Source organism: Branchiostoma lanceolatum, chromosome 2, assembly GCF_035083965.1.
Source record: "Branchiostoma lanceolatum isolate klBraLanc5 chromosome 2, klBraLanc5.hap2, whole genome shotgun sequence".
NCBI classification, from domain to species: domain Eukaryota; kingdom Metazoa; phylum Chordata; class Leptocardii; order Amphioxiformes; family Branchiostomatidae; genus Branchiostoma; species Branchiostoma lanceolatum.
In genome coordinates, this window is record NC_089723.1 from 20676624 (window position 1) to 20696326 (window position 19703).

Here is a 19703-nt window from a genome sequence, read left to right on the forward strand (position 1 = left end):
GTGCTGAACACTATCCACAGACGGAAAAACAGACCTGTCCTTGGTGCTGAACACCATCCACATACAGGCAAACATGCCAATTTCTGGTGTGAAAATCAGGCCGTCCCTGGTGCTGAACATCATCCACACACTAGTAAACATGCCAATTTCTGGTGCTGAACATCATCCACATACAGGAACACATGCCAATTCATGAAGCTGAACACCATTAACACACATGACAATATGCCTGCCCATGCTGCTGAACACCATCCATACACAGAAAAACAGCCCTGTCCTTGGTGCTGAGTACTATCCACGCATTTACACACAGAGAAACAGATTTGTCCCTGGTGCTGAACACAGGAAAGGAGCCCTTTACTTGCTTTTAAACGCCACCCACACAGTTTAACACACATGCTCCTGGTGCTGAACACCATGCACACTGAGGAAAACAGCCCTGTCCTTGGTGCTGAACACTATCCACGCATTTACATACAGAGAAACAGATTTGTCCCTGGTGCTGAACACGTTGCTTGTCGTTAAACGCCACCCACACAGTTAAACACACATGCCCCTGGTGCTGAACACCATACACACTGAGAAAAACAGCCCTGTCCGATGTACAGAACTCATATCCATCCACTTCCTGCGATCAAAGATACCATTTGACATCCGGCCTTGGCTCCTCCCTCCTATTTCCTGCATGCCCTTCATATCTCCTGTACGCGAGCAGCCCTGATTTCCCTCTGACCTGATTTCATTTGACACCCTGTCATCCGATCGCGGGATAATATTCAGTGCGGGCCTTGAGGCAAGGGCGCACATTTCCGTGGAAGTCAGGCCAGATAGCATCAACGGGTTAGAAGGCCGTGGCGATCCAACCCGCCCACGAGAGGGGCTATTTCACCCCCGTGTGTTTGTGAATCACCGACTGATGGCGAAATGATGGGTGCCCCGTAAGGAAATTTCAGTCTTATGCCTACCTCACTATGCTACTGATGTTGTATCTGAACATAGCACGGCCGTATTGGAAATTACAAAGTTACATTGAGGAAAACTTGTGAGGTGCGACTATTTCCTAGGCCACGGTAGAACAACAATTGACATATACATAATCTTACTGAAGTCATCCTGCTCCTACTACTAGAACATTGAAAAGGCGTTGCAGTATGTTTTCGGATACAGTTGGTGAAATCGTAGCTTGTATCTTTTTTTAAGAAGAGAAACCTGACAGGAGAAGAGAACGAAAACACAACGATCTCAAAAACTGTAACCGTTCTAGATCTGTTGCTGCAATGATAAACCACTTTGCAAGTAAGATCAGAGCTGACATAAGTATACACATAAGCGGCTTGCACTCGATGGCACGGAACAGGCAATTTCGAGAAAGTCAATTTTGCAATCTTTTGTTTCTATTACAAACAGATATGTATTGAATATGTAGTTATTGCTTGGGGGGTATGAAAAGTTGGCGTGGTCTTCTTACACAGTATCCCCGCGCTATACGAAAATGACAGCTGAGGCTATAATGTGCTAGCGCTGGTTGTTAACTATGAAAACAATCCCCAACAAATAAAGTGATTATAGAGAAATAATTTCACGGTGTTATGTTGTCAGCTATACTCGCGAGCCCTGCAAAAGCTGGTATCATGAACACTACTAATTCCTCGCACGCAAACTGTTTGGTAGTAGACCCCGCTCATGTCACCGATCTCGGCTGCAGTGCACGAATCCTTTCACGGAAAGATCGATCGCCCTGTCGTCGGTGTTTTTAAAAGAGGCAAAAAGCGCAGACTGTAGTACCATTTAAAGCGGCATGATTCCGACTCGAGTGGGGAAACAGACTGTGCTCCCCGCTTGCCTTGACGACAACAGCACGTCACGGCCGTGTTTTGACGAATTTGTCAGTAATTCCCGGGTCGCCTGTTGAAAATCCGCCGGTCGCTTTGCGTAGAATCTGAAAGCTTGATTGCTACTCTCCCTAAAGCCCGCTCGGAACACAAGTCGTGTAAGTTTGACGTCACGGCGCTGATATAAAATCCGTGAACAACGCCTACGTACGTATTGCTTAATGTGACTGTTTCGCGCAAGCTGGCTGTGTGGTACAAAACACCACGACGCTGACATATCCTCGTTTGCGCGTTTTAGGACACCTCTGGAGGGGGGAGATTTACTTGGAAACCCTGCGGCAGATTGGAGCGGGGGAGATCTTGTAGCCGCAACGATCACTGGGCGTTTTTATTACCTATGAACATCCCCGGCAGTATAGATTCGTCCTGTCTGATGAATTATTCATCACATGCGAACTCTCGCATTGCTGCGCATGGTATGAATCTCATTAATGTAGCCTAGCTGGCTGTGGAGAGACAACGCGCTTCACTGAACCACCATCCCACCGATTTCTGTCATCCCTTCTCTTCTCCTGACGGCCGTGTTACGTCCGTTTCGTCCGTCCCCGTGGAGTTTAAACCCTCCGGTATCTTTACCTGAAGAATGTGAGTCTCCAACGGTAGCTGTTACCCCCTGACAGAGGACTTTTCCCCTTCCACGACGAGAGGAGCAACCAGCGCTCCCGCCGCAAAATCACGCGAGCAGTATGGGACAACACGGAGACGCATCTGAATCAAGTAAGTGTGCGAAACCCACATGTAAGTAAGGCTACCATCTGTTTTTTTAACCGTGTTCTGCTCCTAGTTTTGTTATAACTGTATACCTCGTGTACTGTTTTATTCATTACTGTTCTGTGGACTACAATGTACGTTTATGTTAAGTACCCGCGAAGGTTGGCTACACGGATTTGGGAGCGGGGATGTGAACATGATGAAATATGCAGAGACCGGAGTCCCGGAGGAGATGCACCGCGCACCGTGCGCGCCAGCGGGGGAGGCAATGGCGCCGACTGATGTTTTCTTTCCCATCCGGAGAGGTTGTTCAGGATTAATGGTAGATTTTAGGTTCTTGGAACACTTTTTCACCATGACATGGCTTACTTGAGTGCACAGAAAAACTAGACTCTCTGTCTTGGGAGGAAAAATAGGCTTTAACAGATTCTTCTAGCATAGTTGCAGCGGAGTCATTTGATCTTGGGATTCTAGTCAGTTCGTAATAACGAATACTCGCATCGCATGAAGTAGACAGACGTATAGCATTGTCAGCGACGTCTTTTTGTATGTTTTACCTCAGTTGGCAATATTCTAGTGTTTGCCTGCAGGTGAGATTGATGGAACGATCTCCTAAGTTAACGCTGAGTCACCGCTAACCCGATCTGGCACACGGAAAACAACCACGCGTTTATTACGCCCTGTGGAATCGACATTTCTGGAGAGGCGATATATTTGATCACGTTAGAATCATGTGGTCAGCTATGCTTTCTCCGTATCTATGGATTAGTAGGATCTATCGGATTATGGTGGCGGTCAGAGAAATAATCTGTCCCCCAGCTGGTCAAATTTCATTTGGGTATTGAGTATCCACATGTCCGTTTTATTTGTTTCTAAAATGGCCATTTCTAGTCCGAAGTGGGTCCCGTGACAAGGGTGCCATATAACACTTCCCGTATCGACTGACATCCCTCTGTAGTACCCGGCTGCTGATCTTTCACTCCGTCGGTAAAAATAGTCCGTTTCCTGACTCAAAAATAAGAAAGCAGCGGGTGGGATTTCAGCCTTCCCAGAAATGTAGATAAACCGGAACAAAACTATCTGACACATCAAAGGATATAAAATGTCCTCGTCCTTTCGTTTTTGTATTGGTATTAGTTATTATTCATGATTAGAAATGCTAATCTTCAACAAAGCTTCCCATAAACAGAATTGCCAATAGCTGTCCTCCTAGATTAAATCACAACGATCTGTTTTAAAATCGGCTCTGTAGAATCTAGTATTCAGCCTGAGTAGCATTAATCGGGCCCGGATCTTCTGCGTACGGCCTGAATGCAAATGACCTTGGTGCATCGATGTGGCCAAAGATCAGTACAGGCTGTACAGTGTGGATATCTCTAACTCATCCACAATCGTGCTGAGGCCATATGAAAATTGTGTGTCCCCTGGATGGGGAGGAGGGTTGGCTCTAATGTATGACTAAGTCGTCATTCCTCCCCCAAATAGATGAATGATCGCACGTGTTATTGGTGTCATTAGTGTATCCGAGAAGGCTGTGCGTAAAACGCCGCTAATGAGAATGTGGCATTTCTCATCAGGTCTCTCCGAGTCTTACGCAACTCTTCTCTGATCTTATCTTTCTGTTCCCAGGTAGTGAGTCGGGTGTAATTTCCCAACTTGTTTGAACACGATAACGTTACATCCTTTCCATCTTTATTGGCTGCATGCATCATCTTTTGAAGTCTCCCCTGGAAATCTCTTGATTCCGCGGAGTTTAATTATCATGGAAATTCGTGTGCATGAAACCTCCCTGTAGAAGCCCTTTCCTACGCCAACGGGCCGTGTTCAATAGTCTAGGCACGTCCTCAACCAACCTCCCCTTAGAATTCAGAATGAGGCTCTGACGTCAAATCCACGTCAGGCTATCGTTCAACTGAAATAACATGGCGGCGCCATCAGAGTAACGAACCCGCTTCCCTGCCAGGATCCGTGTCCTCTAAAAGCCGCAATCAATCGTGACCAATAAAAGTCCGGATGTTTACCCCTTCTTTTTCCTTACCCAAGTTACATTGCATCGTCTTACTGGTTTCATTCCATTATCAAGGGCATCAATATTGCTCCCGGGTGACCTTCGATGACATCAATTTTCCGTTGACTATGCGGCGGCTCACTGCCAAGGCGAAGGAGTCGGTCGGAAATTTGCATCGAGCCTGTGCCAGTTAATGAACCATTCAAGATCTGAGCCGGAGGTGAATTTAGCGATGCTCTTAAAATCATAGATCATCACTATACGGTGTGCCGCGCGCACCCGCCCGGAAATTAGACTAGAGGTTAGGGCAAGGAGACATCGTTCTTATCAAAGAAGCTATTAGATATGAGATAGATATATCCTACTCCCCATCTGCTGACGAAAATAGAACGACTACAAAGGCTTGAGAATGAACTTCTCCATATAAGGCTGTCTTTTTATGTCAAGTGTAGGATATGCGTAGGCAATGGTGACACGGGAAACATTAGTGGCAATGTCTTTCCTGTCTGAAATGGGTGTGGTGGGAACGACCGCGTCAGTCGTGACTTCTGAATGTGGACATCTTTCCAATACCACAGCTACGTGTGCAGAATGTGGGGGCAAAGCAAAGTCATAAATCGTACGTGCTTATCTTACCTAAAAAAAAGATTTCGGCTAAAACATCAATCGATCTACGACATGGTTAATAACGCCAGAGATTTCAGCACCAGGGCTGTCGCCACTGTGACCTGAATAACATCCATACACAATGGCGGTCGCACGGGCACGAGGAGAGAGTCGGCGGTAGAACAATCATTCTGGAGAGTCCTGCAGGGGTGATCTGTGTCCGATTGCCCCTCCTCATCTCATGCCAATCCCGTGTAGTTTACGATCCGGGCCGTAGTCCACGCGCCCATCCATCATTCGGCTGTCCAATTTCTTCCTCGTTCCAATCATGGCGCGCATAACTCCACCTGTGCCACAAACGATCGGCACCTACTTTCGAAGCCGCCAAATCTCGTAACTTTTAGCATGACACATTTGGAGAAAAATCCCGCCGTGATCTAATACCTATAATTTGGCATTGTGAGCAAAATCGCGTAGGCACCTACTTTTGAGGCCGCCAGATCTTACAATCTCTGAACTTTGAGCATGACACATTTAGAAAAAATTCCCCTGTGTAGGAGGTTGCCGTTATTCACCGCATATGATGATAAAATGCCTATAATTTGGCATTGTGAGCAAAAACGCGTAGGCACCTACTTTTGAGGCCGCCAGATCTTACAATCTCTGAACTTTGAGCGTAACACATTTGGAGAAAAATCCCTCCGTGTAGGAGGTTGCCCTTATTCACCACATATGATGATCCAATACCTATGGTTTGGTATTGTGAGCAAAAGTGCGTAGGCACATACTTGTAGGCCGCTATTGCTTAAGCTTTCTGAACAAAATCCTGACGCTTTCGAAAAAAAATCCCTCGTTTCTTTTGATAGCGGTCGTTATTTATCATGGATTGTAATCAGACATGATATATTGTCACCTGTATTGGGCAATGGCTCCTGAAAAAGAATAATATTGCAGTTGCCATTTGAAACCATGAGTAAAACGATATCGATACCTTATTTCAAGCGGCCGAAGTTTATGGTTAGCACTTTTCAAAATAAAATATCATCCTAGATTGTCGATATTCATTGAAGATGGTAATTGAAGATGAAGAATTGTCCCTTTCTGCAGGCGAATACATATGGAAAAGCAGGCTGTAATTTAGAAATTGTTCTCAGTTTTATTGTACCCCGGAAAAGGGATATGACGCTCTCCCAAGCCATCAAAGATCGAAGGTCATAAAAACTAGGTCGAGCTCCACGCGCGTGATTTAGTTGTTTGTTCACTTCGTCAGACATACGGCTGCATGACGTCAAACCTGATGTGGTCCTGGCCTCGTTTCCTGCGCCCCGTTTGAACGGACGCGTACGTCGGCATCAAAAGTGCCACCTGGCATCGACGGATAATGATAAACGGCAGGGTGTAGCGCTGGGGCCATAATCTAATTACTGTGAATAACGCAGGGACGAATCCCGTTGTCATGGGAACCATCTGCGTCACTGCTGGCCGCATCACGTGGTTTAGAGGAAGCAGACCAACTGTCTCTTTCCCTAGTCTGTTTTGCAGCCGTCTTGTAACATATGACATGGGACAGGTTCTTATACCGGAAAGATCGTGCATGCACCCTCTAGAAGGCCGGCTAACAGTTGGCATCCTGAAAACCAATAATGATTGAAAATGCCTTAAAAGGCCAATTTATGTACCCGCGAGAAGTAATTCACTCTCCCCAAGAAAATAAATTAACGCCAGCGCTTTTCGAAGGCTGCTAAGGACACTAACCTCTCCTAGTCAAGCTCACGCCAGCGAGACGTTGTAGACATCAGAGACACATCCATTGCTTACCTGTTATCAAGCTTTGATCCTACCATTTGAGCCAGGTAGAAACTTGTGATTTTTAGTGTGTGGTGTGGCGGTGAATTTTATAATAATTCCGTAGAGAATCCTCTAGCTGGAGATTTAATGTAATTCATTCATTCCAAGATCACAAATTGAAATCAGGCGTTAGCAAATCAGATTGTCAGAGACTAACTGAAAGTGCAAGTGGCAAAATCAAACAGTTGTACAAACACGGCCGCAAGAGCTAGTCATCATCATTCTGACGTCACAAGCATGCTACCGAGGGAACAGGAAAATGATGTGTTCCTTGTCATTATAAGAAATTAAAGACATCAGAAAGTTTGCCCGAAATAAGTTCTGTCAACGTTACGCTTACAAGGTGAACGAACACACATATTTGAAGAATTACATCTCACCCTCCCGATTGTTCTTAATAAAGGAACCGCCGCCCTCAACTGACCTTCTGTTCTTGTTTCATCAATCTTAAGACTCCGTCTTCCTCGCCTGTATTACCATAAGGTTACTTGACAAACAAACCTTGTCGCCTTTCTTGACGAGTTTCACATTTCCCGTCCATGCCGCATGCGCATCCTTCACAAGGTTGGCCAGTCCTGCCATTTCGCCCACACGCTAATCCCGGGAAAAGCCGTCTGATTTGTGTTCCTTTTATCTACTCACAGCAGTCTGTTTTTCAACTTTAATGGGAAACGTTATCATCTCAGCCGGGGTGCGGAGGTCTTACGACTAGCTTGGCAATTTGTCAGAAACAAATTAAGAGTCGCTTTTTCATAGGCTCTTTCATAGGCAATGAAAGCAATGCTTGAAGAGGGGCAGGATCAACGGTAACAATCTTTATTCAAAGGCAGGAACGTTGGGATTATCATTAACCCTGGATTTGAACTCCTGCAGATCATCACCGGCGGTAACTGCCGCTCTGAACAACTACAACAAGATACGGGCGGGGTCTGGGAGGGAAACGATCAAATCAAGCATTTCTTGGAACAAGGCTGGGACGGCCCTCTCATGAATACTGATCTCTCCAGGCGCAGCGTTGGCGGCTGTGTTGTATTAAAGAGGAAGCTTATATATCAATCTGAAGTGCAGCCAGTAGGTACCCGTCTGAGTAATGAGGCTGTAGTAGTGCCTTTCAACGTGCTCGAGACACATCCTCGATCACGGGACCTCCATTTAACGTCCATTCCGAAAGACGAATGCATGCGCAGCTCCAACCAGGATGCCCTTCCCCAGATTCGAACCGGGGTCTCCCAGTTGCCAGTTAATTGGAACCAGGAGCTCAACAATGAGGCTGCTACCGATTGAGCTACAGGAGCATGTATAGGTCCTTTCCAAAGTTTCAAATCATGGAATGAGCCTTCTCCCACTCCAAGGAGCGGCGCTGTCCAAGAAGAAACCAAAAGAAGAATAGGGTTGATAAACCGTAGCCCGACTGCCCGCCCGCCCACACACACTTTAAAAGGTCTAACTCTTCATTCCTGTGTATCGAAGACGGATTCTTAACCCCTAACCTCACCGTCGGTTATCTACTGTTATTGCAATCATGTAATGGCTGTTTCGTGTTTATCAAAACGGGTATCATTTTGTTCCTACTTGCCGCCGGTCACGTCCTCATGAGGCTAGGGTGTAATTCTGTTCTGCTCCGATGATATCACAGCCGCTGGATGGAAAGTGTACTCAAGGGTTGAGTTCGGCCACGTCCTGCACGCAGGCATCGCCCACGCCCTCATCTATGTTATACTTTTTATCAGTGATTGATCTTGGTTTAATGGCGCTGGTACAATTTATTGGGTTTCAGACCATCAGGGACTTTAGTCAAAAGAAACACTACGTGCCAAGGGTGAGTGTCTCAAACGTCACACCCTCAAGTCTTAAAGGATGAAAAAAATAACTTGAAGTGGAATTTTTCTGGCATACGGCCATGAATGACAACAACCTTCCGTAGAAGACCCTGAAAAATGACAAAAGAAACACTACGTGCCAAGGGTGAGTGTTTCGAATGTCGCACCCTCAAGTCTTGAAGGATGAAAAAAATAACTTGAAGTGGAACTACAGAATAATTTCTAGTATTCTGGCATACGGCCATGAATGACAACAGCCTTCCGTAGAAGACTCTGAAAAATAACAAAAGAAACACAACGTGCCAAGGGCGAGTGTTTCAAACGTCGCACCCTCAAGTCATGAAGGATGAAAAAATAACTTGAAGTGGAACTACAGAATAATATTTCTGGCATACGGCCATGAATGACGACAGCCTTCCGTAGAAGACCCTGAAAAATAACAAAAGAAACGCTATGTGCCAAGGATTAGTGTCTCAAATGTCGCACCCTCAAGTCATGAAGGATGAAGAAAATATCTGGAAGTGGAACTACAGGGACACATTTCTGGTATACAGCCATGAATGACAACAGCCTTCAGACTCTAACAAATAGAACGATGAATCGTTTGCATTAGAGGTACAAAAGGCATCATTTTGTAACATATGGCGACGCATTGCAGGAATTTTAGCAGACATTTTATTGCACACGTTGATAAGTTGCAATTGCAGTCACGCAGGGTTGTCAGGAAAATGTATCGCCGCTGATTGGGACTCCAGACGGGTGGTTAGATCAAACGGATGGCAGTCGCATTCTTATTAATCTAATAACACGTTGAGTAAACGTATTACTCCCCGCTTACCATAAATACCATTAAATAATGTTCAGCCAAATAACGTTACTGCCTCTTTGCTTTTCTGGTGGCGTGTTGCGGATCGGAGGCTTCTGTCTGTTGAAATACGTGCTGCTTGTCATTTCTTCCCGTGCCAGCCTTGGAATACACGTCTAGATTTAGGATCTAAACCTATGGAATTGTTGTTTGCACCACACTGACTTCCAAAAGCACAGATTTCTAATGCAGAAAGATTATTGGGTGTTAGAAAAAGCGATAGATTCTAAATTCTTTTTTTTCTTCATTTTTAAGCAGTTGATAAAACTGGCATTGTATGGTTTATGTTTCACAGAAATATCTGAAGACATACGGATCTATGTATACTGTACGGATGATCTATTCTTGCTATGCCGGGAAAAGTTTTTCTCACATACAATGTATGGCAACACTCCATGGACGTTTTCATATTAATTTTTGACGTGTGCGTATCGTATCTCATACAATTCTGGGAGATTAAGGGTATGCCTTTTCCCTTACAAGATGGTCTAAATCTAGGGCTTTGGGCTGCCCAGGTGGAGTTTTGATATTACAAAATGCCACTTAAGTGGCTTTGGGTTCTCATTGCAGAGTCCTGAGTCGACTCAAAAACGCGTATGAAAACCCAGCCTAAATTTCTCCTATGAATGTGCCGAGCCTTTTATTACAATTCACGTACCGCAGACTTAGACTTAAAGGTCGCAAACCATATTTGTTCACCCTTGATGCACGTGAAAGGATCTGAGAAAGTGCGATATCCAAGCTGTCAGTATAATTCTACAAATGCTGTATGAAGTCGTGTGTGTACCTTTTTAAATGCCTCAAGCTGTATGGAAAGCCGATCTAGAAGTCATTTGCGCGCGGGATCTTGCCTTCTTTGAAATACAGGACTCTAGTCAGCCATCTTTCAAATTCAAGCTTCAAGCTTCTGTTCAATCGTCTATGAAAGAAAAGCTCCTTGGATTACCATCTAGGAAATGCAGCATCTCTTGTAGTCTGCATGATTCTTACTAGTCATCGATGGAATGTGAGCTTATCGTCAGCCATCTGTTAATCAGAGGCTTCTTGTCATCTGTACTGTAGACTGCAAGATTCTTGTAGGTCATCTTTCAAATGCAATCGTCTTCTTAGTCATCATCTGAGGCCCACGGAGTGTGTGTACCGGCTTTCGTACTTTCTTGGGTGAAAAATGACAAAATACGTTTGGGTCGTCGAGTTGTAGATCAAATAGTAGTCACAGATAAAGCATATAAATAAGAAATTATACATTCAGCCAAGATGCGACAATCTTAGAAGATCTTAGACAAGATACATGTCATTCAGTCTAGCATACGATAAATGCTGTAACGCTAGTTCGTAAGTCGTCGTCTGAAAGGGCCATTCCGCCGAATTCAAAAGTACACTACAGCGTACCGTGAATAATTTCACCAGGTTCGAAAATCACTGGATATACCACCTGGTCCTATAGTCACAATTTCTATATTCTATATGAAATCGAAAGGCGACGTTTCGGTGATCGTCTGTAACCTTCCTCAGGGTGGTACAGTCTGGTACTATTCCACACTGCAACTAGGTGTCGCTGCTAACAATGCGGTCTCCAACGTAAATTATTGTCATATATGCTGTCCCAAATGTAAAGTAATGTCACATATACACATATCAGTCAACATTGCCCCTAGGAAGGTGACAGACGGTCACCAAAACGTAGACTCTTGACTGTGTATATATCCTGGTTGTGATTAAGTAACCTTGTTATCCTACGCTACAGTTAGCGTATGATTGCTTCACTGTAACCTTGAACCTATTTTATTTTGATTCGAGGACATCGGCCATGCACTGCATATGACAGTTCGCGCTTGCTGGATCTGGACAGAGTAGGAAATGATTTCAACAGGTCATTAATAAATCATCTGCAGTTAAAATTAGCAGCGCCTCACTGATTCATACTGATTCAATTCTCCCCTGGGTATTTTGCTCACACGTTACTGCACTTTGTCAAAACAAATGGCAGGTCGTGTAATTTTCCTACACGATGACAGGGAATGTGATGTCCCTGTAGCAGCCTCACAGTAGAGCGCCTGGTTCCAATTAGTTAGTAGCTGGGAGTCTGAGGTTCAGTCATGGCATATCGGTTGGGGCTAGCCTGGGTGCCATCCTATTTCTACCGGGGCTCCTACACTCGCTTCCCTCAAAAAATATTTTTTGAGGGAAGCGAGTGTAGGAGCCCCGGTAGAAATAGGATGGCACCCAGGCTAGGTTGGGGCTGCACTTGTCTTTCGGAAGGGACGTAAAATGAAGGTCCCGTGTTCGAGGAGGTGCCTGGAGCACGTTAAAGGAGAAGGGCTAGCAACCCCTCCCTGTAAAAATAAACCCTGCTACAGAAACAGTAAGGAAACTTGCTGGCCTATGTCTTAGCAGGTACTACAAGGTGAACAGATACATGTACATACAGATGACATGGGATATGAGACCATGTAATATAAGTAGGGTGGTGTTCACGTAACGCTAGGTCCTCTTGATGACCTCGGCCTATGTAATGCTAAGGTCTCCAAAGAAGGTCCCGGCCGGGTAGCTTGCGGGAACGAAAAATACGATATAGAGGACAACAAAACACACAAAACGTATGAAAATTACTCCTTACCATAGATCATGTATATCTTTGATATGCATTTTTATTCTCAACGAAGTCTCATAGAAATGTGATCTTAGCATTAGTCGTGTAACCTTGGGCGTCTGTTACGCTGAAGCCTGATCAATCATCCCATTGATAAGCGAGGTCCACTCTTACCAGGCATGCCGTCCTGTGACTTGTTTTCGCTGTGTTAGATCAAAGGGCTTATGAAAATGCATCGTTCTTATTACGTGTTCTATGTGCAATGATAAGCATCAATTACGTAAGAAAGACGAAGGAGAATGTTTATAAACCCACAGATTTAACCATATTTACGCAAGGACACAATTATATGTGCTTTATCATTGTGACCATTATAGCTGCATGTATAAGCGTTGTGCCGGCATATTCAGTATGATTTTAATGAGCGAGTGTGTTATCTATGGCTAACAATATTGTACGTCATATATTGTCTTCTTTCGGGTATTTTATTCATATTTTTTCGTTCACTTATTTGTTTGTAGAACTGGGCATATAAGTATCCTTTTCCTTCCTTAGTTTGTATTTCTTTATTATAACATTAAGTTCTGGTAATGTCATCTTGAAACCTTGTCTTTATTTGGAACCTGTTGATATGATGTGTCCTCGCGGCGCAAGCGGTAACGCAAACATCTACTTGGCCATATGGACCAAATTTCGTGGATCTGGAGTTCAATTCTAGGGTCGGTCCCAGCTCGGACATGTTGTAAAGTTGTTCGTCATTTCGGATGATGACGAAAAGCCAGTGACCTCGTGTATAAGGGACGTCAACCTAACGCGTGCCCTGGCACGAAAGCCCTGAGATTATACCGGAGGTCCCTATTTATGGATCTGGTTGCATTTCTTTCATTCAATTTTCATTGACTAGGGAAGTCACATGCTATACTGTTCCCCATTGTCTGTCCGTCCGTTTCAAGTTACATGCACTTGCAATTAGCCTACATGCATAAACTTGCAATAGAACTTATATATATAATTGATGTGATAATTCTGATGTCGACTTTTGTCCTCTACAGTATCCGGCCCCGCGGTCATCGGCACGGTGGTCAGCGTCGTGCTCACCATCGCCGTGTCCGTCACCGTTTGCATCTGCCGCTGTCACCGCCGAAAGCTCCTCCGCGAGACTTCCTTCGGATCGTCGTCCTCGTCCCAGAGCCTTCCCAACAACGGGCGGAGGGCGGACAGCTCTTCCCCGAGGAGCACCATCAGCGACCCGTCCAAGAGGATGTCGCCGGTCTCTCCCGCTATACCCATCCTACCTCAGTCCTTCTCCATGCCTCTTCCTCAGACCAAAACCTACATCAAGACGTCGTCCAGCGACACGCTGTCCATCGACCCGGGCCTGGTCAGCACCGACTACTGCATCGAGAACGAGGTGAACCAGCGGTCTCCGCGCCTGGACGCGATAGAGAACAAGCTGGACCAGATACGGGAGAGGATGGAGACCGTCCCGCCGCCAACAACCCTCGGGACCCTCAACTTCAGCGTCGGCTACGACGTCCACAAGAGCGCCTTCAGAGTCACCATCCACAAGGCTAACGACCTCCCCATCCGGGACCCGCAGAGCGGCTCGGCAGACCCTTACATCAAGCTGTGTCTCCTCCCGGACAAGAAGCACAAGGTCAAGACACGAGTCCTCCGCCGCACGAGAAACCCCGTCTTCGAGGAGACGTTCACGTTCTTCGGCCTGGAGCGCGGTCAGCTCCCGGGGATCTCGCTCCACTTCTCCGTGCTGAGCTTCGACCGCTTCTCGAGGGACCACCTCATCGGGGAGGTCACCATGTCCCTGGCCAAGGTCGACATGACTGAGGGAGAGGTCACCATGACAGGCGAGATCGTCGGAAAACAGACCAAGGTAAGATGAATGTTCTGTATCGCCACTTTAGATGATGCCCGAAAGAATCCAACATATTATTTGTAGTGACGCATGCACATGTAAAAGTACTCCATGACATCTAATGCGCTTGAGTAGCTTGACAAAGGGCATGTCACTTTTCTGCGACATGCTGTTTGCTGTACGGATGATGATCACAGTGATTTACGTCTACGCCAATAATACGCAACGGCACTTTGCTCTAAGAGGGGTTAGAGGTGGTGGTGCACTGGGTGCTATCAACAACATTATGACCTCTGGAGTGGGCAAGCTGACACATGACATTCTTTTGCATGACGTGATGCACATTGCAATCTGCAAATGTCAGATTCACGCCATGTTATCATCCCAAATTGTCACGTCCATAAGCTGTAACATACATCAACGTCAAAGCTTGATAAGCACTGTATCTACCAGACGCCACTGTGTCATCTCGGCCCTCTTTAATTTTTAATGTCGTCTGACTATGCAGCAGCAGCAGAAGCCCTCCGGGAAGGGAGAGATCCTGGTGTCCCTGTGCTACCAGCCCGCCGCCAACAGGCTGTCTGTCGTCATCCTCAAGGCCAGGAACCTGACGGGCTACAACCTCATGGGACCTGCTGGTAAGCCGCTACAGGTCGAACGTTTTTTCTCGGACTTTCTTTATTTACTTTGACTTTGCCAACAATTTACGTGGGACAGACTGAATGAACGTGTTTTTGGTCCTCACAGAATTCAGGGTAACTGTAATACAAGATAGTGCCAAACTGTATGAATTGAGGAAAATCTTGATCTAAAGAGAACGCACTAAGGACGGGACATGAGGGCAAGCGGCCAAAGTATGAAGATGCATAAAACCATTCTTTCTCATCTATCTCACCCCGGTCTTATTCAAGTGCGAGTAACCCTTGATCTCTAGTGACGATTGAGCCTTGTTCTATATTTAATGGATAGAAAGAAAGATTTAATTAAAACGGTTGCTTTTGTTTTTAACTTTCTGTTTTCCATTCACGTTAGATCCCTTCGTGAAGCTGTGCCTGCTGCAAGGAGACCAGAAGTTGGCCAAGAAGAAGACCCACGTCAAACGTCACACCTCCAACCCTGTCTTCAACGAGTCCTTCATCTTCGACGTCCCGTCGGAGGGTCTGGAGGACATGACGGTGGAGCTACAGGTGCTGGACCACGACCGGGTCTCCAAGAACGACCAGATCGGGCGGCTGACGTTCGGCGGCCGGGCAAAGACGCCCTCCACCCTCGAGCACTGGAAGGAGGTGTGCGAAAACCCGCGGAGGCAAATAGCTAAGTGGCACGATCTGCAGCAGGGACATTAATCGAATCACTGAAGATATATTTTAATCAATAAATCAGTCAATCAATCAATAAATAAATTGATCAATCGATCTTAACTTATTACATATATTCAGCTTACCCAAGTCGCGTTTTCACAAACAAGAGATTCAGAATGGATCCATGGATAACCAAGACCTACTAATTATATTCACTATAGACGAAAGATTTAACACTCGTTATTGGCTATGATACTATATATTCCGTCCTCCTTTTAGGGCTCAATCATTAATCAGGAAATCGTCATGCAAGGTTGTGTTGTTGTTCTCAGGATCTGAATCAAAAGCCTTTCATTCCATGAAGGTGCGGATAGCTTATCGAATACGGCTAAATACTAGCTAAGTGTTCACTTTTATCGTTTGGGCCTCACCAGCATTTAACCTACAGTATAGGAGAGTGTGTGCTATAAATGTTTGATCCCTGTACAAGTCAAGGAATGACTCTTCTTAGCTTTAGCCAAAAAAAGGAAAAACAGAGGTATATGTGTGCTGCTACTCGTAGAACTAGGCGCAAGCCAACACGCAAATGTTGTCTTTCAGGAAATAGGGCGCTATGTTGTCTATTTTGTCCCCCTAACACCAGGTCTTGGTAAGCAAACTTGGACAATTTCAGAAATTCAGAAAATGAATTTGCAGCAGTGTCGTACAATGTGCGCTTTCTTATTTCAACAGATACATAATCCACACGATTCCTTGACTGAATGTGAAATATCCATTTTCCTTTAACTCGAACATCATGACTGTATTTGAAATGGTTGAAGTTTTCTTACCAAAGTCTGTCACGTTCATGTAAATAGAAAATGTTGATTGAATTATCGTGTCAGACGTTGGCAGGCTCGGCCCATACTGTATGTCCTAGACTGGAAAAGAAACGTCAGAACTGTGATGTAGCAGCCTGCGTGTAGGAAGCGTGCGGGTCTACGCACCAGGAACCTCACGTGACTGTATAGCTCTTAAAGAAAACGTTGTCTTGTAAATGAATCGACTTCTCATTGTCTTCAATATTTGAAGACGACGTGGATAGAAATTTAAATTTTAAGGCGTGCTGTATATACCAGCGAAAGCTGTGATGTATTCTTCTTGTCCACAATAAGTAGGGAGATGCTGAAAATTCAAATATATAACTTGACTCCATTACAATTCGCGACAAACCTTAATATACAAAATATACAACAACAAAACCTAAACCAACCAAACAGACCGATCAAGATTTTTTGGTCTTCAACGTGATTGTCTTTATTTTCCTTTTTTTTTCTTTGTAGGAGTTCTAATACTCCGTTTTCGGACAGCGTAAAATCAACCGTAACATGAGAGTAAAAGATGGTATAACCGTCCATTACTGTAGCTAATTGGAACAGTTCAGAAAAAAATGTTTACGATGGGGGCCTTTGGAACACAATACAACTTAGCAATGAACATTAACGAAGCCTTTCGTCGTAGAATAGCAATGGGATGTTATTGTTACCATGTGTACATTCTGCTGTTGGTGTAATGTAGATACACAAAGTGTCCAGACTGGTTTGCACAGTCCTCAGTTTGTGTGTAGCAACATTGTCTCTATCTCGGGTTGTGCTTCGGTCATAGTTGGAAAAAGGGGCCCCGCCGGGTAGTTTACGGGATTTTTTCCACTTTTGGGCGTTACCCCCATGTGACCCCGTGGGACACCATGTGGCTCCCGGGCTATTTTTGGGCACGGTAGGGCCCCGGTGTGATTTAACTCGGGCTTAAAATCAATCAGGACCCGGTAACAAATACTAATAGACGCCAATCGTGCGAACACCGAAAGGTACCCCCGCCCCGGTGCCTGGCAGTCCACCGGGGCAAATGTGTGGCTTCGGGGCCCGGCCGGCACTACACCCCCTCCGGGCACCGGTACAAATATGACCGTAGCATTACTGGTATGCCTGGGTGTATTTCAGATTCCCTTGGTATTTGTCTTACTGTATGATCTCCACGTTTTTGAACAGATCTTTTCTCAGAGAAATGAAATGTTACGCCAACGCTAGATATAGAAATGTGCCGTAAGTCCTTGTAAGTTGTAAAAGGACAGGCTCTTACTCTTTTGTTGCTTTTATGAACGGAACAACGCGTTCTTGTTATACATGTTCATTCTGCACATATTTCAACTATGTTGATTTGGGATCCAAAAATGTGGAGGACTTTTTTTTCAATACAAACGCAAACATCCGGATCCTTAAGTCTGGAGTGCAGTATGTAATATTACTCTCGTTACTTCACGACGTTGAACTTTACTGATTTACGTGGTCGCTCAAGATAGGTGGTTGTGCATTGTACCTAAATCACGTAACATTTGTCACTTTCAATCTAAAAGCAAAAGATAATCGTTGCTTATATATGATATAATTCAATTTTGAAGATAGAAATTTGGGGTCACATTAGCCCGATTATGAGTCAACTAGGAACATGAGTTTAATCACTTGTTAGATTGCATTTGACTGTTTGAGAAATGACCGGAATGAATCACCATGTGTATGTGTAGCATGGAGCTGCCGAAATGTTTGAACTGACGTTTTGAATCGGAAGTGACAACCTGTTACATGTTCTTGACTTTGCCCAGATTTTCGGGAAATGGAAGTACGTTATCCCTGCTGATTGAACGGAAAATCAGGGTCTCGATATCACAACAGTCAACACCAAGTAGGATATTACATGGGCTTAACGACTTTCACTCTTAAACCCAATCCCACGAGACGGCGATCGCGCTGCGACCTCAGTACGACATAAATTGGATTTGTATATCCATTGACGTCATAATTGAAACATCATGCAAAATGTAGAAGTATAACTGAAAAGACAACAAAAAATACAAAATGTAAAAAAAGATTCGTTTTTGAAATTCGTTGAGCGCTATGTCAAATTCTAAGTCGCAGTGCGGTCGCAGCGAGGTCACCGCCCTAGAGAAGGGGGATGTAACAACATAAGAACAAACACGGATGACGGCCAAATTACTGAATCACACAAAATTTCATCACATGCTTTTAAGACTATATAATTATCTCGACATTTTAATATTCAAAAGAAAACTGCTATGGAAAACTCGAGGTGTATGGAAAAAGTGTGGTTGCCAGTAAGGCCCCCATTCCACTAGACTGCGCTCTCACTGCGACCTCGCTACGACCTAAGCTGGATTTGTGTAACCCTTGATTTCATAATCGGAATATCATGCAAAATGTAAAAGTATGACTGAAAACAAAAAAAAACGTTAAAAAAATCTTTATCTAAGAGATTTGTTGAGCGCTCTGATCAATTCTAGGTCGCAGTGAGAGCGCCGACCCAGTGGAATGAAGGTATAGTATAATGAACACTGTACGTACCGGGTTAACCGTGGTAGGAGTAACTTGTGAGAACTCTTCATATTCTTTGTACTTACTGTAACACTTTGAATTCTTGTCCGTCCACTTAACTGTAGACAAACTCTAACGTATGTATATATAAAAAGCACTGTAGAGCAGGCGGGTCACTATATAGAGTAAAGAAAAATGCATTTCGCATATTCTATATTTTTCATATGTGAGAATTGTAACTATTCAACTTGTGAAGCTGACGCAGATATAGGTTAACGTGGCAGGAAACGTTGGTCGATGTGTTACGGACTTAGAGAGAATAAAAGACTTGTCGTTGTGACATGTCGTGTCTTTATGATCTCTTTAATATCAATGAGATTGAGTGTGTGTGTGTGTGTGTGTGTGTGTGTGTGTGTGTGTGTGTGTGTGTGTGTGTGTATGACGGTGTGTGTGTGTGTGTGTCTGTGTCTGTGTGTATGACGGTGTGTGTGTGTGTGTGTGTGCGTGCGTGCGTGTGCGTGTGTGTGTGTGTGTGTGTATGTGTCTGTGTCTGTGTGTCTGTGTGTATGACGGTGTGTGTGTGTGTGTTTGTGTGTGCGTGCGTGTGCGTGTGTGTGTCTGTGTGTATGTATGTGTGCGCGAGGCAGTTGGTTTCTCAGGTCAAGAATTCGTGCAATATATTTTTCACCTATCACCATCTTCTGTTGCCTTTATTATTTTCAGTAGGCCCCGGTTCAGGTTTGTTTTCAATTTTTTTTAAACCTTTCCCCAAGCCCCATACATGATTACCTGTGATCCGCCCTTATAAGCTGGTATCTCTC

At 44.7% G+C, this 19703-nt stretch overlaps 1 protein-coding gene across 1 annotated transcript; it reads left to right on the top strand.

Moving 5' to 3' along the window:
- Window positions 1-1810: 1810 nt before the first annotated feature.
- Window positions 1811-19222, top strand: LOC136427857 (synaptotagmin-4-like). The gene is made up of 4 exons (XM_066417048.1): window positions 1811-2609; window positions 13396-14234; window positions 14725-14854; window positions 15249-19222. The coding sequence occupies exons 1-4, from the start codon at window positions 2579-2581 to the stop codon at window positions 15560-15562; spliced, it is 1314 nt and encodes a 437-aa protein (XP_066273145.1). The 5' UTR covers window positions 1811-2578; the 3' UTR covers window positions 15563-19222.
- Window positions 19223-19703: the final 481 nt, after the last annotated feature.